Raw genomic sequence first — 19,566 nt, forward strand, 5'->3', positions numbered from 1 at the left:
TTTTTAATTTGAACATATGAGGGTAACATTTTTTCATTTCATACCATATTTATGTTCCACATTACAAACGTTTCACATATAGAAATTTCCACATATTTGATGAAACATCATGATATTATTTTGAACAAATAAACTGACTTAAGAAGAAGAAGTTCATATAAATTTCCACAAAGTATTCTTATAAATCTTTGGTGCTAAAACATGATCCTCTGTTTAGAAATGTTGTTAGCATAGATAAATATTTTATAAATGAAATTATACAATCTAACAAATAAACAGCTCAGTCGATATCTTTGGATTTTAAGCATGTCATCAGTTGCAAGCACATAGTATCCAAAAGTAATATGGTTATTGCAAATGTTATATAATTAGATACTTGTCTTCTGTAATGCAGATACCACTGATAAAGGGCACCCACCCGGTATTACTCTGGCAATAAATAAATATGTAAATGAAAAGAATCTCTATTGAGCATACGTTTCCAATATTTGCAAGCCGCACTGTACCACTTGTTCACAACATCCATATTTGCTGTTTAGACCACCAATGCCCCAGATCCATCAACTGGTTCACAGAATGATGGGTTTAAATCCAGCATGCATGTGGAAATACAATGTTAAAATCATCCAAGACAATGTGCTGACAAAAAATGTTACAGCCAATACTCACTTTCTAAAATGTTAATTTGGCCCCTCAGATTACCTGCTAACTCAAAAGCTGGCTATCTCGAAATGCACTCTCCAAATCACTGATGTAATCAGAGAAAAATGTTCTGTGCATAATAACTAGCTCTTAACGAGGATGTGGGGGCTTCCAAAGAGCTAGAATCAACATACATGAGTATAGCTCTTATGGCTTACATACATAATAACATTTACAATTATCCAGATACTATTAAACCAAGGTACTTATCTTGTACTGCATATTTCAAACAGATAGTTTGTGTTTTTTCTTGAGAAATAACTTAACTGGTGCATTCTGAAATCTTAATTTCACCGCAATTTACAAACATTTTAACAGGCATGAAAAGAAAGATAGACATAAAATTCATTCAGGTGTCCCTCAACATGACAAAATGAACATTGATACATTTATTACTCCAATTTACATTAGGAAAATAATTTGAGCACATCTAAATTAGCTGTGTCCTTTTTCTCTGGTATTAAAATATGCAGTACTTTGTCATTTGGCTGACTAATCTACAAAATTTCAGAAGTAAGTCTGCTATGACAGTATGTAATAATTTCTGCACCTTGCTTCACAATCCACTGTAGTTTCTTTTATATCAATAAAACTACATATTTAATATCTGACATACCTGCTCTGACATTAACATCCCTTGAATGAATAGAACCAACTGAATTTTTTGCCAGACACACGTAAACCTGTGCATGTACCTCTTGTCGGTAGTCTTCGGCTCGAAATGGTGGGAAAACTAAGTTTCCATTGGGCATAACCTACAAAAATAACACAACTTTAACAATAACCTAGGAGAGACCTAATTATCAAAGTTATAGCTGAATACATTAAATGAGAATTAAAATATGAATAAGAAAAAGTTTAATTTATAATGAGATCATTGCTGACAAATTTCCACTCCTAAGTCATAATATCTGGTATGATGTAAATCTTCTCTGGATGATTAGAAATTGCAATTAACGTATAAATTAAATTTCATTTACAGTGACAACACAGGCAGTGACTACTGCATTTATATCTTTAGATAAACACAAACAAACACACACACACACACACACACACACAAAACTAAAAAAGTTATTGGGGTGGTAGAAGTTTTCTCGGACTGCAACAAGATACTGTTGATGTTGTGAAGTCTTGTTTTTATGTTTGTGCTTCAGTAATAATGTTATGTCTGCAAAACACTGTTGTTCATGCAGCAGTTTACAGAAGTCCAATTGTGTGTCTTCCATTCAAATGGACAAACTGGAATATCATGCTGCCATCAAAGTTGTTCTGGTTGGTTTATCACCAAAAGTAGTTTGTCTAAAGTATGCGAAAATTTATAAGAAATTTATACTTTCATCTACAATAGTGAAGAATTCATATACGACATCTTGTCTTGAAAATGATTCGTATGAAATAAGTCTCAAAAGTTCAACCATACGCAAAAGGATGAAAAAGTGGGCAATGTGTAGTGAGCAAGTGGGGATTAAAGGTATCCCCAATGACTGATGGCACAGGTATTTCAGAGGAAAGAATCATCATCATCATCATCATCATCATCATCATCACCACCACTACCACTACCACTACCACCATCATCTTGTACAGCTGTTGGCCACATCTGTTGGAAGCACAAGCCTCTCCATCACCTTCTTTCTTGCCACCACTCTCCCGTCTCCACCTTGTTGCAGTCCTCTCCTTTCTTTGCATGCAGTCTTTCCCTCCTTTCAGACACTTGTCTCTCGGTCTTCCATTTGTATTTTTCCCTTTCTTTCATCTCGTATATCTTCCGGTGTCTCCTCTTCTCCTATGTCGATATCGTCTAAGCCTTGATTTCTCTATCCCACCCTGTATTGGTTCGTCTACCACTGATTCCCTGAACCTCTCATTCCTCAACCTGTCCATCCTTGTCACTCCAATACTATTTCCAAAGAATTTCATCTCACTAACTTGGGTTTTGTATCTCTCTCTCTCCCTGCCATTATCCAAATCCCGTAAGTATATCTCTGGATTTCGAATTCACTGCACCCAATAAATAACCCTTTTCCTGTTTTGAGTACATCCTCACTCTCCATAAGGCTTCTAACACTCATCCAGAATGCTTATGCTCACCAACCCTCCTCATTTATTTCTCTGTTGTTTCTCCTGTAGCAGGCTTCCCAGATATATGAAACTCCCAGCCTTCCTCTGTTGTTCCCCACCAGTTGTTATTATAGTTGTGATCATCATTTCACACTTACTTATGCTAAATATCGTCCCATATCCTTGTACTATTCATTGCCATACTCTTCTTTATATGCCTAAATCATCACACTGTCTGCAAACAACATTGCTTTCATCTTTCCTTCATGTGCCAGTCCAGTCATTATCTCAGCCTTCACCCACAAAGGTAAAAGTGCACTTCCCTGCCTCAAGACCTCCTTCTGTTCCAGCCAATTTGATTGTCTGAGGGAAGAGTATTTTATATTTTATATGAAGTAATAACTATGAGAAAGCTCAGTGAAAGTCAAATGCCACATTTGTTGAAAGAAAACAAAGCACAAATCTGAAAGCGGATTCCTCAGCAATACCTTTTTTTTTAAAAGAATCCTACTAATTTAGTGCACTGATTTGTTATTGTGAATGAGACACTGTTGCAACTTGATACCAGAAATAAAATGGTAAATAAAGCAGTAGGCAGGAGCTGGTGGTTCTGCACCTGATAACATACAGACAATTTAATCTGCTGTAAATAGCAGAGTCAGTATTTTGTGGGATAAAAAATGGATTTTTCTTATTAATTATCTTGCAACTCCTCTGCTCCAACTTCACTAAAAATACACCGTAAGAAGCCGTGGTTGGAAACAAAAAACAGAGTACTGCAAAGGTGCATTGGCAATGGGAAGACCAAGAGCTACAGGTACAAATTGTTGAAACATGCATCACATTAACTACATGTGGAACACTCGGGCTCAGTAGCAGTCGTAAGCTTTTCTGTCCTCAAGAAAATCAAAAACATTGCACTATTAATGATTCTTTTGCATGAATCCCAATAGTGTGTAAGATTTGGTTTAATATTTTACTTATCATCACTCAGGCAGCAGAGCTCACACTGTGATGCTATCCGATCACTGAGCGTAAAACATGCAACAATGCCAGTGACTTCACCAGCAGCTACTACAGAACTTGTATCATTCTGAGCCCCTCCTCACCAATATCAGCTCCTCTGAACTACAACAGTTACAAACATACCTTCACCATGCACCCCCTCCCTCCTTTCACCTCTCTTTCTCTCTCTGTCTCACGTTTCACTCATTATTTTAACCTCATTTTACTACTGACATCTACAGGCACATTCGTCCTCCTCATCTTCTGCTACCCATTATCTAACCATCCTTACACACATCTTATTCCATCCCAAATGTCATACTCCCGTCCTACGTTCCCACACCAGTCAGCATGGACAATAAGAGGGAGAGAGGGGATGGAGGGGTGGAGTGGAGGGGAGAGGGAGAGAGAGAGACAAAGAGAGACAGAGAGAGACAGAGAGAGAGAGAGAGAGAGAGAGAGAGAGAGAGAGGGAGAGGGAGAGGGAGAGGGAGAGATAAACTGCAAAACGACCAACACCTCAATATTTAGTGAACTTTTCTATGGTATTACATGCGAAGCATCAATCAGCTGCAGGTGAGTGAGTGCTCTTCCTCTATTCTGTAATTTCATTATTGTGGAGCTACTTTTCATACATTTTGAGGCCAGGATGAAATAATCTTCTAGTTATTATATCTGCTACAAATCTTTATTAACTATGAAGGTATATCTCCCAGTCTCAGCTATCTTGTTCCACTCCAGATCAGCCAGTAGTATGTCAAACAGAGGCCACATTACTTGATCATCGATTTCTTTCATGTTAACCTACTACTTCTTTCCCATCCATCCCTTTCTCCATCTCTTCTATAATACTTCTAGGCAAGTCTATTTAACAGATGTTCATTATAATACTGTCACCTATCTACCACTCTTCTTCCAAATAACGCCAAACACTATTGTCAACTTGCAGGGTGTCACAGGAAGGAGTCCCTGATTTCGAAATTAAGTATCACAAAAATTAAGATAGACAAATGAGCATTACAAAAGGTATGTTTATTGTGAAAGCTGTAAGAATTTTATGCAGAAGTTATACAAAAGTTTCAAAATAGTTCAGAAAGCTGCTAAGAGATGTCAATGTAATCACAATATATAGCATAAATAGCATGCCCCATCTCAAAGTGATCAGTTCCACCACTGAAATGTGAAAGAAGGTTCGCTACTGAAGGAAGAGGTAGAAATCATGCATTCCATTGAACAACGGGTTTTTCTGGTACTGGAAGTTCTTTGCCACATTCCAACAGACAGGAAGTGTGGCTGATGATCTAGTGAGGAATTCAGCAAAATCCAAGGAAATCTATCTAAGGAATTACAGCAGACACTGTTTTGAAGCACTACAGCATGCAGAAAATACTGAGATAGAGCCAACACATTTCCACTCAACATTCAAACCACCGAGCCATACCTGTATGAGATGTACAGCAAAGAGCTGACTTTGTGAATTAGATTCTCACAAAGAGTGATTGTGAAGAATTTGGTGTCAGCTGCATTTAGTTCACAAAGAAGAACACTTCCACCCGAATGGAATCACAAATAAACAACACTGACAATTTTGGGATTCCAAAAATCTCCATTTCTGTGAAGCAAAACCACTGTATTCTCCCAAAATTACTGTTTAGGCTGCAATATGCAGCAGAGGCATTGTATCCCTTTTTTCATGTAGGAAATGATCACTAGTGAACATTACACTGCAATTCTGGAACAATTTGTCACAACACAGCTAGCATCGGAGGATCAACCAGATACAAGTGGTTCATGCAGGATGAGGCCAAACCAAATCACACCAAACAGATCTTTTGCTTTATTGAAGAATATTTCAGGAACAGAGTCATTGGACTAGATTATTGCAATTTTATTTTGTGGGGCCCATTAAATGACACTATCTACCAGAACCATCCCACCATGTCAGAAGAGCTAGAATCGGCGATCTGTATGCCATCTGAATCCATTTACATTGAGATACTACAGAACGTAATGGCAAGTTTCATTGCTTGTTTGCAACACCTACATACTAAAAATGGTGGACATTTCAAAAATGCTGTGATGTGACTGCAAAGACTGCTTGCAGAGGATGAACTTCATTACACACGCTGATAATGTACGAGCTGCACAGCATAGAGTGCCGTCTGGTAGCAGCTTTTCGAATTATTTCAAAACTACTGTATACAATACTTACAGCTTTCACAATAAACATACCTTTTGTTGGACTTGTCTATCAATCTTTAGTTTTAGAAATATTTAATTTTAAAATCAGGAATTTCTTTGCTGGACACCCTGTATCTATCACAAATCCCAATCCCATAGATGTTTTGTCATACCCAGATGCTTCACCATGAGAGCCTTGAGCAAATTTAATCAAGCTGGACTTGTCAAAAACCTATTCTCTTTCTCCCAATACCTATAGTGGTAGAACTTTCTGTGACCAACCACTCCTATAGAAAATGACCAAACACCAACCTGGCTTCGCCCTCCTTTCACAGGTCACTTCCAATAACAACAAACATCTAAGATAAGGAAAGAGCACTCAACCAAAACCTTACAACACACCCTGACTTGATCGTCCTCCAAGTGGACAAAGGCTTCATTGCTGTTGTGATGAAGAGCAGTGATTACCTGACTGACAGTATGTGTCCGAATGTCCAAATTACGAACCCTGCCAAGGGATTGCTTTCCAGCATTCCAGTCCCTACTAAAATCCTTAGGCCCATCCCAGAATCATTCCTCTGAATTCATCTCCCCCCTCAACCCAGTTACGCAAACACTCGTCATCCCTTCTATATGTTCACACAAATCCATAAAACAAACATTCCTGGAAGTCCCATTAAAGGTGATTAGCATACTTCCTCTAAAAGAATCTAGGTTATCACAATCCACTGTCCACTGCCTAGTTTTACATATCAAAGGCACAAACCACTTCCTTCATTGCGTCTCGACCATCCTTATCCATATTACCACTCTGACCCCTATTTGTCACTGTTGCTATCCTATAAATCATGATCACAAACAGATCTTCTGTACCATATCCACATATACCAATAATGCTCAGACCACCTCGGTAAACTACCTGCAAAGGAGTGTCACCCTGATCACCCACTATCACAACAGAGCTGGAACTACTTAACCATATTCATTGCCAGGGCTTTGACTACGTATCACTGTTTCCGTACATTCATCGTTTAGTAGATAACAGGACAGCAAATTAGTTTCAGTGATATAATCCTCCATCTTCAGGCCCCTCTGCAACAGAAGGTGATAACACTTTCCACAGGCTTTATAACCATATCTCTAGTAAAAGGAGCAGAAACCACTGGTGTCTGCAAAACTGTATAAATTTATTTTTTATGGTGTGTCTGGCTGCAGCACACATAACCACACCAGCAAATGAGGAACAATCTAACCACAATTCTTCCCACCTCTTCCAAAATGGTATTGCATCATCCAATCTATGAAATATCTTGGGCCTTCCTAATGCCACGACTACTCCCAATCCTGTACCACACGGCTTGCGTCTTTTAAAAAGATCTGGGGGCAAGATCTGTTCTATGCACCCACCCGGCACATTATATTCCAGTTCATCAAAGACAGTCAGGCCTGTCAGAGGCAGGGCACACCTGTTAAAGCTATGATATGATGTATCAGCTCTACTGTAAATTTTGCACAGCCTTTTATGTGGGCACAGCCACCATCCAACTGACCACCCAAATGAGTGGCTACCACCACACTATGACCAAGTGGACAAACAATATTATTGTGAGGGCATACAGTGCTGAGCACAGAACACTTGACTTTGATGGCAGCTTCATAATCTGTGCCACCAAGATATTCTCCCAAACACTAATTTTTCCAAATTACAACATACCATTTGATCCCACAATCCTCCCGATCTCAATTTCTGCTAGCTCCTGTTCCACACCCATGTCTCCCTGCCCTGCCCTCCCCCTCTTCTCACACTTCCTTTACTCCATACTAACACCCTCCTCCCTCCACTGCCCCTCTTCAACTCCTCCTGGCTGTGGCAGGGTGAGCTAACTATTGCCACTCTTCTGTCCCATCTGCTTGCTGTCTCTCCCTCCCAACTGTCAGACACCCTTCCCTCCAACCCTCCCCACCTTCTTTCTCCCATCTGCTACTTCACCCAACACAGCACATCACACCAATAAGTGCAGTACCAGCACAATGTAGTCAGATGAGACAATGTAGCTCTGTAGGTATAGGTGTATGTATTCTATACTAGTTTGCTCAGAACGAGGACATCATGGAAAAGGCTACTGAATGTTTTTGCTCTCGTCCATATGTCGATCAAGCACTCACCTCAATGTATAGTGAGTTGCTGCATCTACTCCTTTCATTACTTCTACACCATTCCTCTTAAGTTAACTGAAGTTCCTTATAAATACTTCTTACCGTAAAATCCTGACTTCTACGTCCACATCTACCTACGTACTCCTCAAGCCACCTTACAGTGCACAGCGGATACTACCCTCTACCATTACTAGTCACCCTGTACCATCACTAGTCATTTCCTTTCCTGTTGCACATGCAAATAGAGCACGGGAAAAACAACTATCTATATGCCTCCATATGAGCCCTAATTTCTCGTAGCTCATCTTCGTAGCCCTTATGCAAAATATACATTGGCGGCAATGGAATCATTTTGCAGTCAGTTTCAAATGCCTGTTCTCTAAATTTTCTCAAGAGTCCCCCCCAAAAAAATGTTGATAAACCCCCCCCCCCCCCCAACCCCATGGATTCCCATTTGAGTTTCCAAAGCATCTCTGTAATATTTGTGTGTTGCTCAAACTTCCCAGTAACAAATCTAGCAGCCCACCTCAAAAGTGCTTCAATGTTTTCCTTTAATCCGGTCTGGTGCAGATCCCAAAAACTTGAGCAGTACTCAAGAACAGGTCACTCTAGCATCATATATGTGGTTGCCTTTACAAATGAACCTTAGTTTCCTAAATCAAGCGAGGTGGCGCAGTGGTTTGACACTGGACTCGCATTCGGGAGGACGACGGTTCAATCCCGCGTCCGGCCATCCTGATTTAGGTTTTCCGTGATTTCCCTAAATCACTCCAGGCAAATGCCGGGATGGTTCCTCTGCAAGGGCACGGCCGACTTCCTTCCCCATCCTTCCCTAATCCGATGAGACCGATGACCACGCTGTCTGGTCTCCTTCCCCAAACAACCAACCTTAGTTTCCTAAAATTACCACAATAAACCAAAGTTGACCATTTGTCTTCCCTACCACAATCCTCACATACTCATTCATTTTCATATCACTTTGCAATGTTACAGCCAGATATTTAAATGATATGACTTTGTCATCACCATCATCATCCTCATCGACTGCAGGTCACTGAAATGGCGTCAAATTGAAAGACCGGCACCCGGCGAACGGCCTGTCCGACGGGGGGCCCTGGCCATACGATTAATCGAACTTTGTCAAGCAGGACACCACTAATGCTTTATCTGCACATTAAGGGTTTGCTTTTCCAACTCATCCACATTACCTAACAGTTCTCTACATTTAGAGCTAGCTGACATTCATCACACCAACTAGAAATTTTGTCTAAGTCATTTTGTATCCTCCTAAAGTCACTCAACTTCGACATCTTACCATACACAAAAGCATAATCAGCAAACAACCTCAGATTACGGCCCACTCTGTCATCCAGATCATTTATGTATACAGAAAATAATAGCACTTCTATCACATCTCCCAGGGGCACTACTGACAGAACCCTTGTCTCTGACGAACACTCACCATCAAGAACAAGATAATGAGTTTTATTCTGTAAGAACTTTCCGAGCCACTCACATGTCTGAGAACTTGTTCCACATGTGTGCTGGTGTAAGCTGGGGCCAGCACTCATGATGGCAAAGATGCCGGAGCAAGTGAGCCTATCAGGTGAGGGGCCGATGACAGACTCACAAATAACACATTCCAAATGTCCTCTCGACCGCTAGTATTTAGATTGCCACCACGGACCGAAATGCCCAGTCAGTCATCCAGAGAGTCAATGAGTCGAGACATCAGTCGCAGCCCAGTGGGAGCCGCAGTCACAGTTAGCTCAGGCTTTAGCTCAGAGTCAATCAGTACCTACCGACCAGAGTAGTGCACATAGCGGACTTGTACTCCACCAGCAGTGAGGCTAACCTGGATTATTATGGAAGAGCTTGTACCACAACACCTGAACTTCTTATGAATAAATAACCCTGTTAATACAAGGGTGCAGTTTGTGCTGTGGAAGAGGATACCAGCCACCATGGTTCCCATGGTACAGGCCTACAGTGACAATGAGATGACAGAAAAACTGGCGACGAGTATAATTCAGTGCGGATTTTGCTTGCTTATCTTCTGTTTCAGCTGTAAGGAGTGCTCCTTCCTAATTTGTTGTTGTGTTCTTGCATGTATTCCAGGAAGGGAACTGCAGAACTAATCCAATTTCTCTTTTCAGAGGCTTTGTTTGCTTTTAGCTATAACATATTTCTGTAAACCATAGTTACCCCACTCCCTCCAGTCCCTTCCCCCACACCTCAGCCACAGACAGACAATGTGATGGATCTAACACAAGCCATTCTGTTTCAGAATCTATAAACTGCTGCCTTGTTGACCACAGAACAACAACTAGCAGCTGCACAAACTGCATTGGCTGCACAACAGACAAACTGACAAGTCCAACAAGTGCCGCCAACTAACATACCAACATTCCGGCAATTTAACAACACCCAAGAGGAACAGCTCAAATACCTGACACAATTCCAAGCACATTGTGAAGTTCATCGAGTTCAAGGTGCTGTAAAGCTACAATACTTTCTTTCCATTGTGTGGTCCCCAGTGTTCAGGTTAATACACAAACTATTCCCCAACTGCGTCTCCTGACAAATTCAGTTATGACAAAGTAATCACTGCATTAACCAAGTACTATGACCAGCAAGTCCAAGTAGCTCCCAGCCAGATATCAGTTCTGTCACTTGCAGAAAAAGCTGTGAGTGGTACACAGAATTTATGGGCATAACTAGGAAGTGTACATTTAAGTGTAGTTGTAGCAACTTTTACAGTGATTTAATGATTAGAGATTCTATAACATTCAGTGTCCCAGATAGTATAATACGGGAACAGTTCCTAAAGTACTCTCATCCATCACTTCCTCAAGTGTTGCAAATCTTAGAGCAATAAGATTCAGTTACAATAGTGGCCGATAAGTTTGATCAGGCCCCTTGCTCACAGGCCCCTTGCTCACGACCGCCCCAAGCAGCCACAACAACGAGCACATACACAGCCATGCGGACAGCCACATAGACATGTAAACAGACCTGTGAATTTAGTAAAGTCTTGCCTTAGATGTTTTGCTTGCCATAAAAGACAGGTTTGCCCATCACATAATGCAACATGTTACGCGTATGGAAAAAAAAAGGCCACGTCCAAGCAGTTTGTTTGCAATGCCACAAAAAAGCCAATTTTGCTCACTCCCAGAAAAAGGAGGCTTGTGCACATGCAGTGAACATTCTGTTTTCCAAACTTACAACAGATTCTGACAAAAATATGATTAAGGTTGTGCCTCATTCTACCCTAGTGCTGTGCAACAAGTTTCTAATAAATTATTTGTCTCATTACAAACTGTTGGCTGTCATGTGAACTTTCAGTTACACACAGGTACCTCAGTAACTCTGGTTAAACGTGCCATGTACAAACAGTTATACTCACCACGCCTTTCGAAATCTAGCAAGCATGTCACTGCTTACAACAGACAGGAAATTCCAGTGCTTGGACAGGGTATTTTTCCTGCCATCTACACATCTCACACTAGGACACTGAATTGAAAGAAATGCAAGATAATGGTGTAATTGCTCCCATTCAAGCTAGTCAATGGACAAGTCCTCTTGTTTTGTTGGCTAAGCCTTCTGGTTGCATTCACATTTGTGTTGACTTCAAGTCTGCAGTCCACCCTCAGACAGCAGTTGACATTTGTCCATCACCTCGCCCTGAGGAACTCATCGACAGCCTGTGTGCAGGACGTCACTTTTCTAAGACAGATTTGTGTGACGCCTACTTGCAAAGTGTTTCTTGTAAATACACACTTAGGACTGTTCAAGTATTTGTGTCCGCCATTCGGCAGTGCTTCCGCGACCACCATTTTTCAACGTTACTTGGAACTGCTGACTGCAAAAGTGCCATTTTGTTCAAATTACCCTGACGATGCTGTCATCTCAGGTCATACACCAGTGGAACACATTCCCAATTTGCACACTCTTTTTTGAGTGTTGTCAGAAGCAGGACTCGAGTGTCATCTCGAAAAGTGTGACTTCTTTCAAACTGAACTACAGTACTCAAGTCATGTGATAAACAGTCAGGGAGGGCACCCACTCCAATCTGCTTGCAATCTGTGACCTGCCTGTTCCTCACAATGTGTCTGAACTGCAGTCAGTACTAGGCAAGATGACATACTACATTTTGGTTCATACTGAATGCCACTCAGATCACGGCCCCATTGCATCACTTGCATTGCAAATATGTGCCTTTTGTGTAAACTAAAGACTGTCAAGATGCATTTCACAAACTCAAAAATGTTTTGCTTAGTGGCAGATGTTTAGTGCATTTTGACCCTGCCAAGCCGGTAGTTTTGCAAGTCAGCACTTCTTCCTACAGAATCAGCACTGTGCTTTCGCACAGAACTGGTGCACAAGACAGAAGCAAATCAGATGTCCTATCTTGCTTTCCGATTGGCCCAGACTCTGATTTTGATGCATCTGCCACATCTTGTTGCCAGATCGATGTGCAGGACTCTGAATTGCTGGAATCTTTTCCCTTGCACTGCAGAAAACTAGTAGAGGCCATGGAAGCAGACCCAGATCTCAAGATTTTGTTGCGTTACATTCCCACATCTTGGCCTCGTTCATTGAACAGTGTCCAGAACTCTGTCGTATGCCAATATTCTGAATGTCAGCATAACCTTTCAGCTCAACAGGGTGAAAGTCTAGTTCATAATGACAGTGGACAATCGTGTCTGCTTATTCCCAAAGTGTTGCAAAATAATGTGTTGCAATTGCTTCACCAAGGACATTGGGGAATTATTTGCACTAAACAGTTAGCGTGACGTCCCCGTACTTGGCAGGGCACAGATGCCCACACTGAACAGATGATACTACAGCGTTGCACACGTACAGAAAACCAATCTGCTCCGCTACAAACATTTTCAGCTCGGCCTAAGACTCATACGCCATGGGAACGAAAGCACATTGACTTTGCAGGACTATTTTGGAACGCTCGTTGGGCTATAGTGGTAGACTCTTTCAGCAAGTGCACATCTGCAGTGCCTATGAACTCAACCACATCAGTAGTACCATTCAAGCATTGTCCTCCATATTTTGCATAGAAGATTTACCAGAACTACTTGTGTTGCACAACAGACCACCGTTCACGTCATGTGATTTTGGACAGTTTTGTGAACGCAATGGCAATGGCAAGTGCTCTGTTTCACTTGCAGTCCAACGGAGAAGCAGAACGGTTCGTATGCAGTTTTAAGCAACAGATGGCCAAGTTTCACACCACCCACACGTGGGAACAGGCACTGCAACTCTTCCTCGCATACTATTGCTCAAACTCAGGAGATGGGTCATCACCTGTGGAACTTCTACACGGCCACTGCTATCCGATGCACTGCCAATTGTCCATAAGTATTGTTTTGCACTGCACGATCTTGTTCTTTTCAGGGTTTGTGGCAACTGTGGGCGCTGGGAAAGAGGTTCAGAATGATACAAGTTCTGAAGTAGCTGCTGAAGTCACTGGCATTGTTGCATGTTTTAAGTTCAGTGATCGGATAGCATCACAGTGTGAGCTCTGCTGCCTGAGTGATGATAAGTAAAATATTAAACCAAATCTTACACACTATTGGGATTCATGCAAAAGAATCATTAATAGTGCAATGTTTTTGATTTTCTTGAGGACAGAAAAGCTTACGACTGCTACTGAGCCCGAGTGTTCCACATGTAGTTAATGTGATGCATGTTTCAACAATTTGTACCTGTAGCTCTTGGTCTTCCCATTGCCAATGCACCTTTGCAGTACTCTGTTTTTTGTTTCCAACCATGGCTTCTTACGGCGTATTTTTAGTGAAGTTCGAGCAGTCACAGTTAGATCAGTCTCTAGCTCAGAGTCAGTCAGTACCTAGTGACTAGGGTAGTGTACATAGTGGACTTGTACTTCACCAGCAGTGAGGCTAATGTGGACTATTACGGAAGAGTTTGTACCACAACACCCGGACTATCTTAAGTTAAGTAACTTCTTGTTCTTATCAATAAAGAACTCTGTAATACATGCATGCAGTTTGTTTCGTAGCAGAGGATACTAGCCACCAAACAACAACCTCTTTTTGCTTCCCACAGTAAAAGCCTACAGTGACAATGAGACGACACAAAATTATGCTCGTACCTTTGTTAACAGTTTGTAGTGGGACCCCGGGTCAAATGTGTTGTGACTCGCCGATCTTTCAAAGTGCCGTCACGCGTCCTCTACGTCCTCTATGTGCGGCGCTGTCTGCCAGCTGTGCAGCAGCAGCAGCAGCGCCACCTAAGCTGCCAGCCAGCCAGCGGCCGCTAGACTCGGACTCAGCTATGATTGGACTGTTAAAGTGTACACACGTCTTGCTCTGTTTACTTGATCTGTGACTTTCACGTATTGTGTCTTCCTTGAAATATATTTGTTCAACTTGAAGTTATAACAAAACATTTTTCGGAAATCTAGGAATATGGAATCTGTCTCTTGTCATTCATACACAGTTCACAGTATATTATGTGAGAAAAGGGCAAGCTAAGTTTCACACAAGCGATGCTTTCCAAAACCACGGTGATTCATGAACGTAAGCTTCTTGGTCTGAAGGAAATATTTTATATTCGAACTCATAATATGTTCAAGAATTCTGCAGCAAACTGATGTTAAGGATATTGGTCTGTAATTTTGTGGGTCAATTCTTTTACTCTCCTTATATACAGGAGTCAAACGCACTTTCGTCCAGTTGCTTGGGACTTTGCACGGGGTGAGAGATTCATGATAGATGCATGCTAAGTATGACGCCAATGCCGTAGAGTACTCTTTGTATAACCAAACTGAGATTCCATCCAGACCTGGTGACTTTTTTGTTTTCAACTCTTTGAGGTGTTTATCTGTACTGGGGACGCTTACTACTACGTCGTATACACGGGAATCTGTTCGATGGTCAAATGATAGTATGTTTGTACAATTCTCCTGCGTGGATGATTTCTTAAACATGAAACTTTGGATTTAATTTTGCTGCACCAGATTGGTCAAGAGTGACTGGATGAAAGCCTTAGACTCACTTAGTGATTTTAAGTAGAACCAGAATTTTTTGCTAAGGTATGATGGTGGTAGCCGTTGCATGCTTTGTACTTAGATATTTTCAGATGCATGAATGTCTACTAACCTTTGCCTATCATCAGTGCGTGTCTTCTTATGAAGCAAGACTGCAACAGCATTTGCTTCCTCAGCGTTTTCCAAATTCCACTGTGAAATCACAGTGCGTCTTCTCCATCCTTAATCCACTCACTAGACATGTACTTCTCCAAACCACAATTTATAATCCATTTAAGCTTTTGCTCATAACTCCTATAAATCCATCTTACTGGAATCAAGCGATGGCAGTTCATTGTCTAAGTGAGATGCTAACAACTGCTTTTCTACTCTTTCTAGCAGAAACACTCTTTTAGTCTTCTTGATTGATTTATTAATTTTGCTGTGATGACATCATGAACACCCCTCTATCCTGATGCCATCGATAAAGTCTGACCTGTTAGTAGCTGCAAAGTCCAAGATATTTCCATTGTGTGTGGGCTATCAAAATAGTTGCTCAAGCTAGTTTTTGGAAAATGCGTTCAAGTGTACTTCACAAGACTGTCTGCCTGTATACCTTGCAATGAATCCATTCCATAGACATCCCAGTCTATGGTCCGGAGGTTAAGGTCACCTCCCATTAGTATTGCATGATCTAGGTGTTTACACGCTACTGACCACAGACTTTCTTTGAAAGACAATAGAGCTATCACTGTGAAACCGTGTGGCCAGTAAAAATATCCACCAATTAACTTGGTTTTACCTAGATCTGTTAAACACAACCAGATAGCTTCACTGTCACACTTAACTTTGACCTTAATAGAGACAAATTTTTGTCAACTGCAATGGACACTCCCCCTCCTATGGCATCTAATCTGTCTTTCTGATATACATTTCATGGCTAACTAAATATCTCAAGAGCTTTCTACTTCGGGTTTCAGCTAGCCCTCAGGCCCAAGAATAATTTCAGCCTGAGAACTTTCCTGGAGGACAGTAAATTTGGGAACTTTGTTATGAATATGTTAACAACTTACTTATAAAATTTTGAGAGTTGGAAGTATAAGTGCCTTTACTCTGAATGCAGTCTGATTTCGCTACCTGTCAACTGGTGAGTGTACCTCAAACTTCTGCCTAGACTAAGAAACACCATGTGCACTTGACAAGTACTGCTTCCTTTGTGTAGTGCATTGCTGACCAATCACGGAGAGCCCTACAATTCCCCACTCAATACCACAGGTACGGACATCTGCAGCAGAGACCTTCACGTGGTCAATGGAGCCTTCAGTTGATACCCTCCACTCAGCTCCAAACAAAAGGACTCCAGTCAACTCTGGGAACACTGCTGCAAATTGCAAGCTCTATTTATCTCCCACTCATGAGACCAGTAGCCTTTACCATCTCCGCCAGATGCCTGTATGAAATAAGGATGGCCTCAGAACCCAAGTGACAGGCATCATCATTGCTGGAGCGAGCTACAACTTGTAGATAACTGCACCCTGCATGCTTGATAGCTGGAGGCAAGGCACCCTCCACATCTTGGGTGAGGCCCTGAGTATATACTGGCTCTCTTTCCACCCCTGAATGCTATCTCCCTAAGGGGATAGATAATATACCTAACATTACAGCTACTGATAACTAGCGAACCCCCGCCCACATGTACCTGAGCAGACCCTGCTGAAGGAATGCCCACCTGCTCACTCAAAGGGCAAATAGGCAAGGCCAGATGGCTAGCCTCCATATTGGTCCTCCACGTCAATGGTGTGAACACATTACGACTTGCCACTAATCCTGCTGTGAGGGCAGTACACTGTGTCAGGTGCACTAGAAGGTGCCTCAGCAGCAGACCCATGGGTTAACCAAGCCTGAGGTGTCCCATACTACACGCCAGGTTCTCCACCGCTACTTCACCCTGAGGCAGCAGCCTGAAGGTGGCTGACTGCAGCCAAAAGCGCATTCAGCTGTTAGAAAACTGTGGCCAGCTCATCCTGTATCTCCACGCAACATGCACGCATCCTACCCACCCTAGCAAGAGTAGCTGAAGAAGTAAACTATAAAAGCAGACAGAAACCTAGCTTGCAGCTTGCTACCCACCTTACAAGTCACTAATGGATGCTGATGCCTTAATAGGCTGTATAGCTGGCTGTTCAGAACAAACGAAAACTGTGCTACGGACTGCTTGAATTTACACTCACAGTTAAAAAGTTGAGATCAAACCTTTTAAACAGAAAGAAATATGAAATATGCTACTAGGAAAACACAAGAAATGCTAAATATGTAACTTGCCACTTTGGAGATGTGAACATATGACAGTGAGTGATGACTTACTAACTGAATAGACACTTCTCTTCAAAACGAAGCAAATGAGCAACTACTGTGCAACAGACTGAATGAATTCACACTTAACAAAACATGACAGTAAACCTCTTAAACAGAAAAAATACACATACAATTTATAAAACATACTGCTAGGAAAACATAGGAAAAGCTCTTTACTTTAAATAAATCTGTAGACATATTGTCTCAATATTTTGTCTGACCTTTTCTTTCACATTCCTTTTTTTTCATCCCTTTCTCATTTGCTTCACTGCACTAACCGTGAATCTGATTTCTCATCAGTGTAGATTGCTGGTTTCCCAGAGTCCTTAAAAATCTCATTTCCATTTGTGCTTCAATATCTGGAATATTTCCTAAGTTGCCTCAGAGTCATTATAAATACACATTTACATCTTTTTGGTGTGCTATTCATTGATTCAAATGTTTATTTACAACATCTTGCAAACAGTTTTGTTATTCTGTGTAATGTGTGACTTCAGTGCCATATTATAACAACAAGTGGTCCATAAAAACCTACATGGAGTGAAATGAAGGTTAAAACAGCTACATGGCGAAAAGGAAATTCTAATGTAATCCTCTGATGCACCTGAATATAAGGGTGTCAATCCTCTAAATGTGTCACGGAAAATAGCACTCTGTCTTTTCCAACATTGTTTATATCATAACAGGCCGCACTTTCCAAATCACAGTCTAACATGGATGACGTACGGTAAGGAAAATTCGATCGATAGAACTAATAAATTCTGAACAATATAAGGAAAAGATAGATTGCTTCTTACCATAAAAATGGCACATTAAATTGCAAACACACACAATGAAAAGACATTTACACATTAGCCTTCAGCCAAAGCCTTCATCAGAACAGGGAGCACACATACACATTCATTTAGAAAAGCAGGCACATCTCAAGGCTCTTGACCACCATTTCCAGTAGCTGACATACTGGTACGAGCTGCCGGAGGTGGTTGTCAAGTGTGTGTGACCAGTGACTGCTAGTGTGCTTCCTTTTATGGTAAAGGCTTTGACCAAAAGCTAATATGTAAGAGTCTATTCACTGTGCTTGTCTGCAACATAACATGTCATCTTTACAATAAGTAGCAATCTATCTTTTCCATATATTGTTGATATTCCAATATGGAGTTTCCAGTGTCTAATAAATTTTGAGGTAGACTTGCTGGGCAGTAGGTCCACTAACCTTAAGGCGAGGAGATGAGATGTGTAGTACTGTAGATAGATGCATGTAAAAGCATAAGTGACAAATTGCCTAGATTTTGAAATTACCAGTTTCATCTTCATGGAGCAAAAAGGGGCAGGTTGGGAAAGATTAAAAAGGAAGAGTAGGTCAAGGTTAAAAGGGAAGAGCAAGTCACCCAGACCCCAGGGTGAGAGGGACAAAGATGCTTGCCTGCCCTCATCCTCACTACAGAAAGATACCACTCACCTTTGTGCCTGAGAAAGCTGCCCTCACTTTTTAAACTTTCCCAATGTATCGCCCTCCTCTCCCCCAAGAAGAAAGTGTTAGTTCTGAATGCTAAGTATCGTGTCACTTTGCCATGTCATTGTCTCACTGTGAAGTCTCTGTCTCATGACAATGTAATCCAGCTGGCACCTCCCCCTGTGTCCAGGCCTTTTCTGAGTATACATCCTTCTCACATAATTCTTGAACAGTGTATTTCCTATCGCTAGCTGAACTTCATTACAGAACTGAAACAGCGCTTCTGTCCTCTCATTCCTACTCCCATATATTTGTTTTCTGTCTCTTCCCCTACTACAGCTATCCAATCGCCCATGATTATCTTCGTCTTCCTGAACAAACAGAGTTACTATTTCAATGTCCTGATACACTCTCACATAAGTATTAAAAAACACATGGAATTTTTTTTTTAAGAATTATATTTATTCATTTTCTCTTCTAGGTAGTCCCCATTATATATTAAAAACTTATGCCACATAGCAGAGGTGTTGAGCTGCAAACAGACACAACAGAAAGACTACTAAATGCATAAGGTTTTGGCCAGAAGGCCTTCTTCAGAAACAGACAACATACACATACACAAGCTGACAAACACAGTTCACAC

The 19,566-nt window shown here is 41.3% G+C and overlaps 1 protein-coding gene across 1 annotated transcript in view; it reads right to left on the minus strand.

The window, feature by feature from the left end:
* The window catches only part of LOC124619387 (Down syndrome cell adhesion molecule-like protein Dscam2), an 853,562-nt gene that overhangs the window by 514,456 nt on the left and 319,540 nt on the right, over positions 1-19,566 (minus strand). Inside the window, exon 4 of the mRNA XM_047145731.1 lies at positions 1,319-1,457. Within this exon, the coding sequence (XP_047001687.1) occupies positions 1,319-1,457 (139 nt within the window). The remainder of the gene's footprint in view (positions 1-1,318; positions 1,458-19,566) is intronic.

Source organism: Schistocerca americana, chromosome 6, assembly GCF_021461395.2.
Source record: "Schistocerca americana isolate TAMUIC-IGC-003095 chromosome 6, iqSchAmer2.1, whole genome shotgun sequence".
NCBI lineage: Eukaryota > Metazoa > Arthropoda > Insecta > Orthoptera > Acrididae > Schistocerca > Schistocerca americana.